Source organism: Eucalyptus grandis, chromosome 3 (assembly GCF_016545825.1).
Source record: "Eucalyptus grandis isolate ANBG69807.140 chromosome 3, ASM1654582v1, whole genome shotgun sequence".
NCBI lineage: Eukaryota > Viridiplantae > Streptophyta > Magnoliopsida > Myrtales > Myrtaceae > Eucalyptus > Eucalyptus grandis.
This window is the reverse complement of record NC_052614.1, coordinates 26,359,151-26,373,172: the sequence shown is the minus strand read 5'-3', so window position 1 is coordinate 26,373,172 and position 14,022 is coordinate 26,359,151. Positions and strand designations below refer to the sequence as shown.

Here is a 14,022-nt window from a genome sequence, read left to right as displayed (position 1 = left end):
ATTTTGTTTGTTTAAAATGATTTTGTATTTTGCAAAATGTCTATGTTATTTTTTATTAAACTTTTTCGCTTATAGCTTTACCTTTACATACATGAATCATCGGATTGCTGGCATGAACAATAAAAGTATGTGTTATGTCATGAGCGGCTCGATACATTCAGCTGAAAGAAAGTAGCTGGGCGGATATGATTTTTAAATTAGAATACGAGGACTTAATTTCATCATCCCTAAACTTATTAAATCCAGATAACAATATTTTTAGTTATTTCGAAATTCCGGCGGGACACGATCGAGAAAATATTGGGTACCCTAACAGTGCCACGTCATTCGTGCTCTGAACCATTCATTGCGCGACACGTGTCCGGATGTCAGTCCACGTCGTCCACCTCTCCGTTTCGAACCAGCGCGCGGGAGCTTCTCTCTCCTCTCTCCCTGGCCCACCTCTCTGCACCTTCTGACGCTCTGCTCTCCTCTGCTCCTCTGCTCTCCTCTCTCTCCTCTCTTTCTCTCTCCCCATTCTCCGTTCCGTTGCGGGGAGGGAGAACAAAATTGCGATGGTTCAGAGCAAAACATAAAGTTCGCTCTGCTCTCTCTCTTCCCCTTCGACGGCCCTCCACCTCTGACGCCGACGCCGACGCAGCCTACGCCTCCCTCTCGTGACCTCTGGTCGGCTTTATCTCTCTTTCGTCCTCGAAGGCGCGCCTCTCTGCCAGCAAATCGCGACGCCGACGCCCCTCCGCCGGTTGCCTCCGTCGTCCCCAACTCCGAGGCCGACTCCTCCGCCTCTGCCTCCGCCTACGCGGCCGACGCCGACGCCGACGCCCCTTCGCCTCCCTCTCGCGACCTGCGCTCCGCTTTCTCCCTCTTTTCTCTGCGGAGCGCCCTTACTGGCCAACCCCGACGCCGACGTGCTCTCGCGTTTTGGCCTCCCTCTCCGCGAGCGAAGGTCGCGCTGCTCGCTCTTTCTCTCTTTCCTCCACGAAGCGCCTCCTGCTCCTGAACGCGGACGCCGCCGACGCCGTCGCCTTCCCAAGCCCCACCGATAGGCGGCCCATTGGCGACTCCCGTACGTCCGAAGGTTCGTTTTCAATTCGTTCTCAATGCAGGCCATCAGCCATTCCGTTCTCCCTCCCCCTCTCTCTCTCTCTCTCTCTTCCTCCTTCTGCGCTTTGTTTTTTCTCCTCATTTTCTATTTCGGGAGATTTTACGCCTTTTTTTTTTTTTTTTTTTTTTTTTTTTTTTTGGTGTTTGATAGGAATTGGATGTGGCCATAGTCAAAGCGACGAACCACGTCGAGTGCCCGCCCAAGGAGAGGCACCTCGGCAGTGAGTATTCCTCCTCCGATCAGATCGATATTAGAGTTTTTCTCCTCCTGCTGCTGCTGCCGCTGCTGTTTTTGATGCGCTTGTGGCGTGGATGGGATGTGAAATGATCGTGGATTGGCGGTTCTTGTCTTATTGCAGAGATTGCCTTCGCGACCTTGGCGGTTCGCCCGCGGGCTGACGTCGCCTACTGTATCCAGGCCCTCTCCAGGAGGCTCACCAAGACGCACAATTGGACGGTACGGATCGGTTCCTTAATTTGTATTTGCTCGGATCGGATGCTGTCTAGTTCGATGTGGTTCGGCGTGGATCTATGCGTTGTTTGGATTGGAAAAACGACTGTTCTTTACGGTTACTTAGCCTGATTGGTTATGTATATAACTACTCATTGTGCAGCGCAGCACGTAGTATATTCTACTGTAATGAACTTACGCTGACACTGATGCTAATGATGCCACTGCTGCACTTACTTACATGTAAACCTCGAATGTATTGGATCGTGGCTTCAGATTGATTTTAATTGAGAGAACAGAGTTTGAGAGCGTAGCTTTTGAGGTGGATCGTATTGCACTTTGAAGGTTTTGTTCTAGCTTGAAATGGTAGCCGTTTCTTCTTCGTAGGCTTTGTGATCTTAATGCAGCGATCAATATAAGGCTTGGATTTTTTTAATTAAATAGCAGCAACTTATGTTGTTCGACACTCACATTCACCTTGAGCGAATAATCCATCATGAGATCTTTGTGTTGCCTTCACAACTGAAGGATTGTACATAGTCGTTGCTGCATTCTGAGCTTTCATGATGGAGGAGTGGGGAGAAAGATGTCGAACTGGTCTAGCTCGGGCTTGGTTTTGTATGAGATCTATTTGCAACATCTGTGTGCATCTAGACGTAACCTGAGCTTGGCTGGTTAACTTTTTTAACTCTTGTAATTGAGACCTCAGAAAAGTTAAGAATATATACCGTACTTCATTCGGCAAGAATAAAGCATTCTACAGAAATTTCGGTTGATATGACCCTGTGTTCTCTCAGCAACTTATTTTTGTGTTATTATTTTGGTACTCCCCATCAAGAAAATGCAAATTGTGCAAATGGAGGAAGAGGATTTAATTTTTACTGGTTGGATGTCTAGGGAAAAAGACATCTGATTTCTAATCAACTGGGGTATAGAGTTAACAGATATATTTCCTTCTTGGACCTTCAATCCCTAGCCTGGCATACAAATTAGAATGGAGTGTAAAATATGTTCTCTTCGATTACGTGTGCGTTCTTAGAGTGCTGTTTTCTCACATTATTGCTATTGGTGGTTTGAAATTTTAGTTTGATGAAAGAGTTCCTTTGTAATTCCATTATCTAGTATGTTCATATTAATAAGAATAATTGATTTTGTAATTGTTGATTTTTTGGTTGGATGACTTGGGCAGAAAAATATTTAAAGACTAAAAAAATCCGAGAAGCAGAAGAGGCAGCATGGCGCTCAAGAATAACAAAGGTGATTTAATATCTACTCTACCAAAGTGCCCCTTATGATTTTGTTTTTGATGCTCAATTTTACGTGTAGCTTGTAATCTCGATATATAGCTTGTGTTATATTGGTTTCTTGTGCAACATACCCCTAAAATTCCTCTGCTTTGTGATGCAGACTGTTATAAGGGTACGGTTTCCTGAGAATCATACACTAGAGGCCCCTGTCTCTTTTGAAACATATTTATCTTGACATGTTGTTTAGTAAAATGTAAATACATTGTTTATTCTATTGTATAGGGGTCATCAAACTCTATTGAGCGTCCTGTGATGAATGAATTCAACAATTCTGAAGAAACACATACCGATTGGCCGAAGTAACTTACAATTCTTGGATGAGACGACCCCACCGTAAAGTCGCCTCTACCTCTGAACTATTTTTTAGCATCCCTTTTCTGGGAAGGTTTCTATCTTTTCATCCAATGAACCAGGCTGCCGCCTTTGCCATCATTTTTCATCACAGGAGAGTGACAGTGAAACTCTAGATTTGTCATCATTTGTTCCTAGCCATTTTGCTGCCTTGCAGCTATTATAATGAAAGATGTTGATTTTATGCCATTTAATTTTCTATATTCTTCTTATCATTAAAGTGCAAAATCTAGGGGATTGAGAACGTCATCATGTGCACATCGGATGATGTGCTAAGGAAGAAAGCTTTTGATGTACTGGAAAGGATTAGTGTTTTTTACTTAAGATGTCTGTTCTTGCATCACTAAACAGCAATGAACCGCTCAAGAGGAAATTGAAGCGGCGGAAGAGTTTTTGAAGCATAGGTAAGGGGTTTTGGCTCCAAAATTGCCGAACTCATTATATGGCCGATATATGCTAATTTGCCTACAAATCTTCAGGCAAAATTTTTTAACCCACGCCAGAAGGTGCTTATTTGATTTTAATTTGTGTTTGTGCCAAAAAGTGACCTAGTTATCGACACGTGATTAGAGTGAAAAGTGACCAATCGATTTTAATGTTAGTGCATATTGATAATCATCAACAATAAATGGGTAATGATAATCGACAAGAGTACCTGTCAAAAAAATCGATGAGTTATCAAAGTATTGAAAGAGAAGATGCATCGAGATATGATCGCAAAGTTTGAAGCCACCGAAGAATAGTGATTGCAATCGTGAGACAGGGAACATACATTTTTGTAGGAACAACCGCTTGAAAATAAGATAATGGCATCGTCAAAACGTGGGCGCAATTGCCTATCTATTGAGAGATCCGCATAAATCAAACAAAATGAGAGCCCCAAATAGATTAAACAAAATTTACTATCTCTCAATATGTTTACTTTTATGCGCTGTACTTTTGCTTTTTAGACTCACATCATCAATTAAGTCTCGACGTGCTTCTTGGTTTTAGTTTTTAGATTTGTGTCATCAATTAAATTATGATGTATATCTTTATCTTGGTGTACTTAGGCTTCATAAATCAAATTCGGACTTACAGTTAGTTTGCTTATAATAGTTGTACTTTGCAGAGGTTTTTTTTTTACATGTGGGTCACTTGTAATAGTTGCAGGAGCGCCAAAAACAAAAACAAATTGCAATAGCTGTACTTTCTAAGCTTTGTTGTCAATTAAATTTTGACACAATTTGTCTTTTTATAGTTTGGTTCAAAGAAAAGCTCTTGTTTTTTTTTTTTATGTGCTTGGATATTTCTCGTCCAAAACTGGTGCAGAACTCATTCCCTCTAATAATAACCAGAAAAATTACTTTCGGGTGAAACGAATTTAGTCACAGAAGAAATTCCGGCAAAACAATTTGAGATCACTAGCCTTGGACTGTAATTTATATTCTGGAATAAATGCTTTCGATCTACCTACGCTACAAAAGATTTTAAGGAGGTGAAGATTTAGAACCCAGGGAAAGTTCATTGAAAGAATTTCAGATCGGAAACAGAAGATTGTTCTTTCTCCTAAGGTTACTCGGTTCAAAGCTAAAGGGAACTGAACAGATTTGCCAGTTTAGTTGGTTTGTTAGTTTAAGGATCGATCTGACATTCTCAGCGAGATTGAGTTAATCAGTTCCGAAGCATCTCGAGAAGCTGATTAAATGCATTATAAGTCTATAAATTTGAAGAAAAACATGGATCCATATCTTCTCAAGCAATGGACACAGGAGCCCACATGCCAAACAAAACTGGATAGGGAGATTTCACCATTAAATCAAAGAGATTGCGCTTCCTGACTCCTTTCCCCGCAGGTAAATAATCTTTGCCTAATGGATTGCACAGTACATTCATAGATTGTACGATGCGATTTTCATTGCAAGCACAAATAGACAGCGTGATCCTATCCATTCACATATGTGCAATCGTAAGCACCATTTGTTTAACATAAATTGTAAATTGCAACACCAAGATATACAAATCCAGCTAGGATCACTCAAGTCTCGCTAAATCGCAATTTTAATAGCATAAGAAAGGAAATTGTTTTATGGAACTCCAGTGAAAATATCAAAAGACAATTGGAACAGGGAAAGATACATTCACAACATATCACTGTGACGAGGCTTCATCTTTCTTCTTCTCCGACAAGTACCTAGATAGAGAAACGGCAAAGTAAAATGATGAATGAGCCTAAGAAATCTTAAGTGTATACTAGAGGTAATATGCAAATAGTGTATTAAACCAATATTGTGGTTGGTACTTACCCCTGACCCTTTGCCCAACGGGAGAGTTGATAGAGCTGGACGGTTTCATTTGAAGCATGGCATGCAAGAAGTAGATAGTTGCGTGGTTGCACCATCCATGCGAACCTCATAAACAGTGCTGAGTATACGCACATAGCTGCAACCAAGACAAGGAGGTGAAAACGGTGTCTAGCTGGGCATGAAAAGAAGATAAATTGATGCAGTTTCTTGGATCAGAAATCGCTCACCTGCAGTCATGTTGCCAGATATCATCTCCGGCGGTTTTTGCATGTCAACCAATCCCTATTGAAAGCACCAAGTAAATAAAACACCAGTGGCAAAACTAAAACTTCAAGATGTTTCATTAGGGCACGTAGAAATAGACAGTAGGAAGAGAAGCGTACAGCGACCACAAATCCCCAGTTTGCAACAGGTCCCCAAAAATGAGTAGTTTTGGGGCCAACAGGACTGTTGAGGAAAGCTTGAAAAGAAGCCATTTACTGCAAGTAATTCCTACAGAAAAAGCATATTGGGCTCATAAGAAGCATGCCTCTGAATTACATGTAGATATAACTCTCATGCAAAACTTGGAGAATGGTCAACCACATTACAAAGGTTATCTTGGAAAAGTAATCTTGCAACTCTTAGCACAAATTTCTGAATGACAGAAGATAACCATAGATCTAAAAGTAGTAAATAGTATACAAATTGCCATCTATTGCTCAACAGGTGCTTATAGTAGGCTTCCTTTATTTGTACAGCTATGCCTTAGTGAGTCTCCATAAGCAAATGTTAAGCCCACTTTTTTCATTTAAGTTCAGATAAAGAAACAGCTACACAGGCGACAGAAGCATAGATCTGTCATAAAAAATCTGGCTTTTTACATAGGCAACAACTACTACATGGACAAAGGGCTAGCATATTTACTGGTCAAAGAAAAGGGGCAAGCACAGGCCTTTTGATAGTCCACATGTCGTGTAGGGCCAATGCTAATTGTTCAAACTATTTGAACCAGTAGCATTAATCGAATTTTGGCGATTGATGCCAGTTTGTCACTAATACTGTTCTTAGTGCAAAGTTAAACTTGAATCACGTTTGCCACATTGTTAATGTACGTAGTAGCAGACAATTTGCCTGATGAGCAAGTGGATCACATCAAAGAGATGTTCGACGTGATGGACACCAATAACAATGGAGATCTGACATTTGAAGAGTTGAAACATGACCTGCACAAATACGGACAGCAAGTTGCTGATCCTGATGTAAAGTTTTTTTTCCTGTTGATGGATCTAGAATTGCACAATTTGCATTTTCTTGATGGGAGTACCAAATTTTCCTCCCAAAAGGATGCACAATGGGTAGAGGTTGCGTGTCCAGCAATACACCATAAAGAATACCCTCATGTAGCAATCCAACTTTGCCAAACTTGATTATGAACAGAGACGCATCAAAAGACAGGGAGAAACGTGATATTAGTCATCTTAACAAATTGGTCAGTCTCTGTGTGTCAAATTCAGCTAAAGACAAGGTAATGCCATCAGAGAGAGAGAGAGAGAGAGAGAGAGAGAGAGAGAGAGGGGTAAACCTATGGGACTTGAGTCATCCTTCAAATTAGAAAGCTGAAGAATTCGTCCCCTCTGTGAAAAAGCCAAAAGCTCTTCCCGAAATGTAGGATCTCCCTCTCTCAAGAGTCTGTGAATAACTATCAGTGTTTTCAGTGCCACCTGTTAGAGCATGAAGAACTCAAGAACATTAGCAGGTTAATGAAATGTAACATCAAAAAACTGTATACAAAACGAAAATTCACATCAAACTAACTTCAAGACTTCATAAAGACATTGTGTCATTCATAATATACAAGTGAACACTCACTGTAATAGAATTCAAACTTCCAAAAGTACATGCTGACTGTTAAAAAATCAGCACTTGTGAAAGACGCAAATCAGTAGAGATAAGTAGGAAGGTTTTCCTTTACTGAGACTACCAGTAAATTAGAGATTAGCTCATCACAAAAAACATAAGTTCCTCATTGTAATACAAACTAATATAACCAGAAAAACTGCTTTGATCTCACTTTTAGTTAGTTCAATTTCTGCTTCTGCCCCTACATAAAAACCTACGTTAAGGTGAAACAATGCAAAAAAAATACTATACCACCCACCTTCACACCACAACTAATCTCCGGTTACACACCTCTCCTTCAAAACTTCACACCTGTAATCCACTTTCTTCACGCATGCTCACAAAGGGTTATTTCCTTTATGTTCAACAACTAACCCACACCATTTGCATCTCTTTCTATCAGCATCAGTGCCTCTTCTCAACATATCAGGCCCTCGCACGGTGCACAGAGAGATTACGCATAATAACACAAAAATAACATAGAAGATTTGAGGCAGCTCTTGTGGAAGATAAGAGTCACTGAGAGAACACAGGGTCATATCAACCGAAATTTCTGTAGAATGCTTTATTCTTGCCGAATGAAGTACGGTATATATTCTTAACTTTTCTGAGGTCTCAATTACAAGAGTTAAAAAAGTTAACCAGCCAAGCTCAGGTTACGTCTAGATGCACACAGATGTTGCAAATAGATCTCATACAAAACCAAGCCCGAGCTAGACCAGTTCGACATCTTTCTCCCCACTCCTCCATCATGAAAGCTCAGAATGCAGCAACGACTATGTACAATCCTTCAGTTGTGAAGGCAACACAAAGATCTCATGATGGATTATTCGCTCAAGGTGAATGTGAGTGTCGAACAACATAAGTTGCTGCTATTTAATTAAAAAAAAATCCAAGCCTTATATTGATCGCTGCATTAAGATCACAAAGCCTACGAAGAAGAAACGGCTACCATTTCAAGCTAGAACAAAACCTTCAAAGTGCAATACGATCCACCTCAAAAGCTACGCTCTCAAACTCTGTTCTCTCAATTAAAATCAATCTGAAGCCACGATCCAATACATTCGAGGTTTACATGTAAGTAAGTGCAGCAGTGGCATCATTAGCATCAGTGTCAGCGTAAGTTCATTACAGTAGAATATACTACGTGCTGCGGTGCACAATGAGTAGTTATATACATAACCAATCAGGCTAAGTAACCGTAAAGAACAGTCGTTTTTCCAATCCAAACAACGCATAGATCCACGCCGAACCACATCGAACTAGACAGCATCCGATCCGAGCAAATACAAATTAAGGAACCGATCCGTACCGTCCAATTGTGCGTCTTGGTGAGCCTCCTGGAGAGGGCCTGGATACAGTAGGCGACGTCAGCCCGCGGGCGAACCGCCAAGGTCGCGAAGGCAATCTCTGCAATAAGACAAGAACCGCCAATCCACGATCATTTCACATCCCATCCACGCCACAAGCGCATCAAAAACAGCAGCGGCAGCAGCAGCAGGAGGAGAAAAACTCTAATATCGATCTGATCGGAGGAGGAATACTCACTGCCGAGGTGCCTCTCCTTGGGCGGGCACTCGACGTGGTTCGTCGCTTTTACTATGGCCACATCCAATTCCTATCAAACACCCAAAAAAAAAAAAAAAAAAAAAAAAAGGCGTAAAATCTCCCGAAATAGAAAATGAGGAGAAAAAACAAAGCGCAGAAGGAGGAAGAGAGAGAGAGAGAGAGGGGGAGGGAGAACGGAATGGCTGATGGCCTGCATTGAGAACGAATTGAAAACGAACCTTCGGACGTACGGGAGTCGCCAATGAGCCGCCTATCGGTGGGGCTTGGGAAGGCGACGGCGTCGGCGGCGTCCGCGTTCAGGAGCAGGAGGCACTTCGTGGAGGAAAGAGAGAAAGAGCGAGCAGCACGACCTTCGCTCGCGGAGAGGGAGGCCAAAACGCGAGAGCACGTCGGCGTCGGGGTTGGCCAGTAAGGGCGCTCCGCAGAGAAAAGAGGGAGAAAGCGGAGCGCAGGTCGCGAGAGGGAGGCGAAGGGGCGTCGGCGTCGGCGTCGGCGTCGGCCGCGTAGGCAGAGGCAAAGGCGGAGGAGTCGGCCTCGGAGTTGGGGACGACGGAGGCAACCGGCGGAGGGGCGTCGGCGTCGCCATTTGCTGGCAGAGAGGCGCGCCTTCGAGGACGAAAGAGAGATAAAGCCGACCAGAGGTCACGAGAGGGAGGCGTAGGCTGCGTCGGCGTCGGCGTCGGAGGTGGAGGGCCGTCGAAGGGGGAAGAGAGAGAGAGCAGAGCGAACTTTATGTTTTGCTCTGAACCATCGCAATTTTGTTCTCCCTCCCCGCAACGGAACGGAGAACGGGGAGAGAGAAAGAGAGGAGAGAGAGGAGAGCATAGGAGCAGAGGAGAGCAGAGCGTCAGAAGGTGCAGAGAGGTGGGCCAGGGAGAGAGGAGAGAGAGAAGCTCCCGCGCGCTGGTTCGAAACGGAGAGGTGGACGACGTGGACTGACATCCTGACACGTGTCGCGCGATGAATGGTTCAGAGCACGAATGACGTGGCACTGTTAGGGTACCAATATTTTCTCGACACGATCACAACAACTCAGGACACGTAATATGATTCGTGGCGAGCGTCCCTCGCTAATCCTTTACGCAATGAAGCAACGGTCGGAATTGGCATCCGCCGAGTTTCCTGAATCAAACCGTCAGCAGATCACAGCCGTCCGATCACGATCCCAGCATTGGGGGTATTATTTGTTATCGACGGTCAATCCGAAGTCTCTCTGGTTCTGCTCGCGTTCCTCTCATCTCTCTCGCCATGGCGTCTGGCGATGTCATCTTCTTCGAGAGAAGAAGAAGAAGTAGCGATGATCCCGATTGAGCGTTTCTCCGTCGGCCTTTCTCCTTTTTGGGGTTTCCGTTTCTTGATTGATTGTTGATCGGGGATCTATGGTTTTCTCGGTCTGATTTTGTGAAGCGTCATCTGGTTGCAGAAAACGCAATGTTGCGGAGATTTTTTAGGGTTTGGCTTGGCCTACGATGCCTATTTGGTTGTCGGAATTATTCGGTCTACGCCTCGTCCTTTGATCGCTTAGGGATTCATCGACCGATCGATTGATCTTTGCGTTATTGTTTTGACCAGCTTCTTCTGGATTCTTGTCGTTCGTTGAATTGGTAGCGTGGTTTCTTTCTCTCCTCTTGGATCATATCGCTTGACGTCGGAGGATGTCGTTACGGGAAGTGTTTGGTTTAGCGCTTCTCCTTTGACCCTTTATTGATACAGTGACTGATCGATCTTTCCGTAATTTGGTGAATTCGCAGTTGGCTTCTTTCCCCTTGGGGCGAAACTGCTTGTTTAAGGATGTCAAGGACGATGAATACTATGATGACACCGGTCAACTTGTTTCCTAAAGCACGGGTGTTTGGGCTTTTTCAAGGACTGTTGATCATTTTGCTTTCATCTTTTTTGGTTGAGATGATGAAAGTAGTCTTTCAGGCGATCGCCTAAAATTTGCTGGTCTTGATTGGAATTTGTTCTTCGGTTTTTTATCTCTAGGGGTTGATTATTGTCTAGTCCCAATCCCCTCACAGGTCGGAGTTTTGCTAGACTCGACAAGTGGTGATCTCGCCGCGAGCCGATGATTGTCGAACTTGGATAAGCACTATCGTCTCTCGAGGCAGTTATCGGTTTGAATGAAATTTGTTTTCCAGTCCCATAATTTTCCGATTAATGCGAAACACGATTCTCATTCCTTCGGAGGTCTGTGTTTGGTCAACGTATGATACGTGATGGTTCTTTCTTTGCAAGGTGTACCCGCCACAACAGATCAGTATCCAATACGGATCCACTTGCTGGTGTGTCCTTCCTAGAAGTAGTCCCTCCCTTATGTCCGCATCCTTCAGTCTCATCATGCGTCTATGATTGTGCATGCGTTCCTCATCAGCTGACACACTTTGAGAAGTACTCTTCGAGAGGAGACATCATTCCCGAAAATGAACTCGACCTTTCTTCTTTTCTTTTTATTTCTTGATTGATTTTAAAATCTGCTCCGATTCTATTTACGCTATGTTATTTTCCGAAGGTGACACCGGCCTCTTTGGGATTACGCCATCTTGTGGGCATCGTTAGGGTTATCGCTTCTCGACCGCATTTGGTTGATTCATCATTTATTGGTCTTTCCATTGTATTATGAGCGATTACGGCATTATCGGTGGTGGCTTCTTTCTTCTTGGAGCAATCATTTTTTCGAGGATGTTGTCTAAGGACAATGAATACAATGCAAGCGGGTCGTCGGTTACCTTGAATACAACATTTGGTTTTTGGAGGACTAATGATCTATCTTGCATCTTTGTTTGTGGTTGAGCTGATGATTTATAGAAGCTTTTGTCTTTGAGGACAAACGATGGACTGAAATTTTGACCACCTTCTAGGCTTCTTTTACGGATTGAAAGTTTTCTTGGATTTGACAGCTGGTGATCCGTTGCCTTTTCCATCGGGCTGAGTTGATAATTGTTCGAAATTGGATGAGCTCTCGCTTCTCGGATTTTGGGCAGTTATTGGTTTGAATGGAACTTGTCCTTTACATCTGTTATTTCTTAGTTAATCTGAAACATTAGATCTAGTTCTCTTCCCTTTGCAAATCAGAGTTTGGCCGAGGCAATACTTTATGTCCCCAAGTTCAATATGGAGTGTCTACAATCAGTGATGTTCTTTCTTGCTGCATAAGCATCAATTTCTAATTTGTCTTCCACTTATGTTATCATCTAATTAAGGTGGTTATCATCTAGTTGAGGTGGAATGATCAGATGTTCTCTTTTCTTTGTAGGTTATAGTTTGGTCAAGGCAATACTTTACCTTGTCAATTTTGAGATGGATTGTCTGTGATCAGTGATGGTTCTTTCTTGCTGCATAAGAATTAATTCATAGGACAAGCTCTCCTTTTAGAGTTCTTTTGTGTGTGAAAAAGTCTACACATGCTCTAGCTAGTTTCTCTTCATTCTTACCTGTGTTTTACGATCACTAATTGGATCTGGTAAATCATGGAGATATCATATGTAAGGTGCATGTATCATGCTCTTCTTCCCTATTTCGGAAATGGCTCGACATTATCCAGTTTGCTTCACCTTTCTTTTTACACAACTTCGTGTTTTCTCTTGGTGCGAGAATAAGAGGTCATTTCGTGTTTTTTCCGAGCGAGAGGTTGTTTGAGTTGGTTGGACTCGGTCGGTGGCCATATAAATTGTCTAAATTGTAGGTTTTCTTTGGTATTGGGTCTCTGAAGATTGCTAACATAATTGGTTTTACTTCAAAGCATACTGATAGGATCTTATTTTGAAATGACGTGCTTCAGATATTTATCACGATTTGAATTTTTAATCTTTCTTATTTTGTTTCTATTTCTTAACGGATGATGATAGCTGATATCGGTTGTTCATTGGCAGATTAGAGCCTACTTTATCTTTGGGATTGGATTGGAAACTTTTGATTCGTATGTTTTACCTTTTTCTTTGATGGAATTATCCTGCATGTTATTTATCATGGACCTTTTCCTTTCAACATACTTTGTTACACATTTGGAAGTACATTTATTGCATATGCATTTGTTTTGACTTGGTGTGTATGTCTGCTTGAATTTTGTGTAAATAAAATGTTATATATTAAAATGTTATGTATGGTTTATTTGAAGAACTTTTTCTCAGGTTTCTTGTTTATATTTTGATGAGATTGATGTTGTCTGGTGGTGATTTCCTATGCTGATATGTTATTTTTGTGTGATCTGTTGTCCTTTTTTCTCTATGTTATTTGGAACTTGCAGGCTACATTCTTTTCCAAAAAACATTTGTTTTCGACACTGTTTTTTGTGGTAGCATTTACCTTTTGCCAAAACTTTACCAAAAGTATATCATGTAATGTTTTGACATAAAGCAGTGTTGTTGGATTGTTCATCAATAGATTGATATTTCCATTAAATTGTTTATCAAGATGATTATGGATTTCGGGGGATTGCAGTTGCATCTTTCCTCTTGTAGCAATCTCTTCATCTGAGCATGTTGTCCAAGAATGACAAAGCTGGTCACTTAACATATAATAAGGTGCTTGGGCTTCTTGGAGGAGTGGTGATCTATTATGCATTCTTTGTTTTCTTGAGTTCTGAAGTAGTCTCCTCTTATCAAATCTTCAGGATGAGCGAATTTTGAGGATTTCTAGGCATTTTGTAGTTTTGATTTGAGTTTTTCTTCAGTTGATTATCTTCGGGGAGCAGTGAGATAATTATTCTTGAGTTCTAATTCCTCAACAAGTTGATGTTTCGCCAGGTTTGAGAAGTGGCGATCTATTGCCTTCTTTCGTAGGGTGAGTTGATGATTGTTTGAAATTGGACAAACAGCCATTTTGTGGATCCTAAGGAATGGTACATATGATGAGATTGGTCAATTATTACTTAGAATGATGGAGCTTTTCTCAAGTTTGATGATATATTCACATCTATCTTCGGTTGGGTTGGTGTATGGGCAGTGTTTTTGATCATCTTGAGGACCGGTGAAAAATTGCGGAGTGCGTGCTTTGTTTGAAATTGGATAAGCTTCCACATCTTGGATTTTGGTTCTTTTGATGTCCTCACTCTCTATCCTCACTCTATATGTGT

The 14,022-nt window shown here is 42.1% G+C and overlaps 1 protein-coding gene and 1 long non-coding RNA gene across 3 annotated transcripts; one reads left to right on the top strand and one right to left on the bottom strand.

Annotated features, from left to right (window-relative positions):
• The first annotated feature begins 295 nt into the window (after nt 1-295).
• Nucleotides 296-3,046, top strand: LOC120291231. Its single transcript, XR_005549153.1, has 5 exons — nt 296-1,078; nt 1,256-1,325; nt 1,464-1,561; nt 2,745-2,812; nt 2,963-3,046. It is a non-coding gene; the product is annotated as an uncharacterized LOC120291231 (long non-coding RNA).
• A 2,058-nt stretch (nt 3,047-5,104) lies between these two features.
• LOC104422233 (mitochondrial pyruvate carrier 1) lies at nt 5,105-9,233 on the bottom strand. 2 transcript variants are annotated; one of them, XM_039308113.1, is made up of 8 exons: nt 9,167-9,233; nt 8,928-8,997; nt 8,692-8,789; nt 7,063-7,201; nt 5,882-5,990; nt 5,726-5,780; nt 5,499-5,634; nt 5,105-5,386 (listed from the first exon to the last, which is right to left on the bottom strand). In XM_039308113.1, exons 5-8 carry the CDS (start codon nt 5,972-5,974, stop codon nt 5,344-5,346), a joined length of 327 nt encoding a protein of 108 aa, XP_039164047.1. In that variant the 5' UTR covers nt 5,975-5,990; nt 7,063-7,201; nt 8,692-8,789; nt 8,928-8,997; nt 9,167-9,233; the 3' UTR covers nt 5,105-5,343. The 2 variants fall into 2 exon arrangements, with proteins under 2 accessions (XP_039164047.1, XP_039164048.1); XM_039308114.1 differs by lacking the exons at nt 8,692-8,789; nt 8,928-8,997; nt 9,167-9,233 and adding an exon at nt 7,639-7,787.
• Nucleotides 9,234-14,022: the final 4,789 nt, after the last annotated feature.

Bases quoted from the DNA above. Each gene is read 5' to 3' on its own strand.
- LOC104422233 (XM_039308113.1), bottom strand. From the start codon at position 5,974: ATGGCTTCTTTTCAAGCTTTCCTCAACAGTCCTGTTGGCCCCAAAACT. The intron at 5,781-5,881 runs GTACGCTTCTCT...TGCTTTCAATAG, and splicing joins ACTGGGGATTTGTGGTCGCT to GGATTGGTTGACATGCAAAA. The intron at 5,387-5,498 runs GTAAGTACCAAC...TTCTCTATCTAG, and splicing joins CGTTGGGCAAAGGGTCAGGG to GTACTTGTCGGAGAAGAAGA.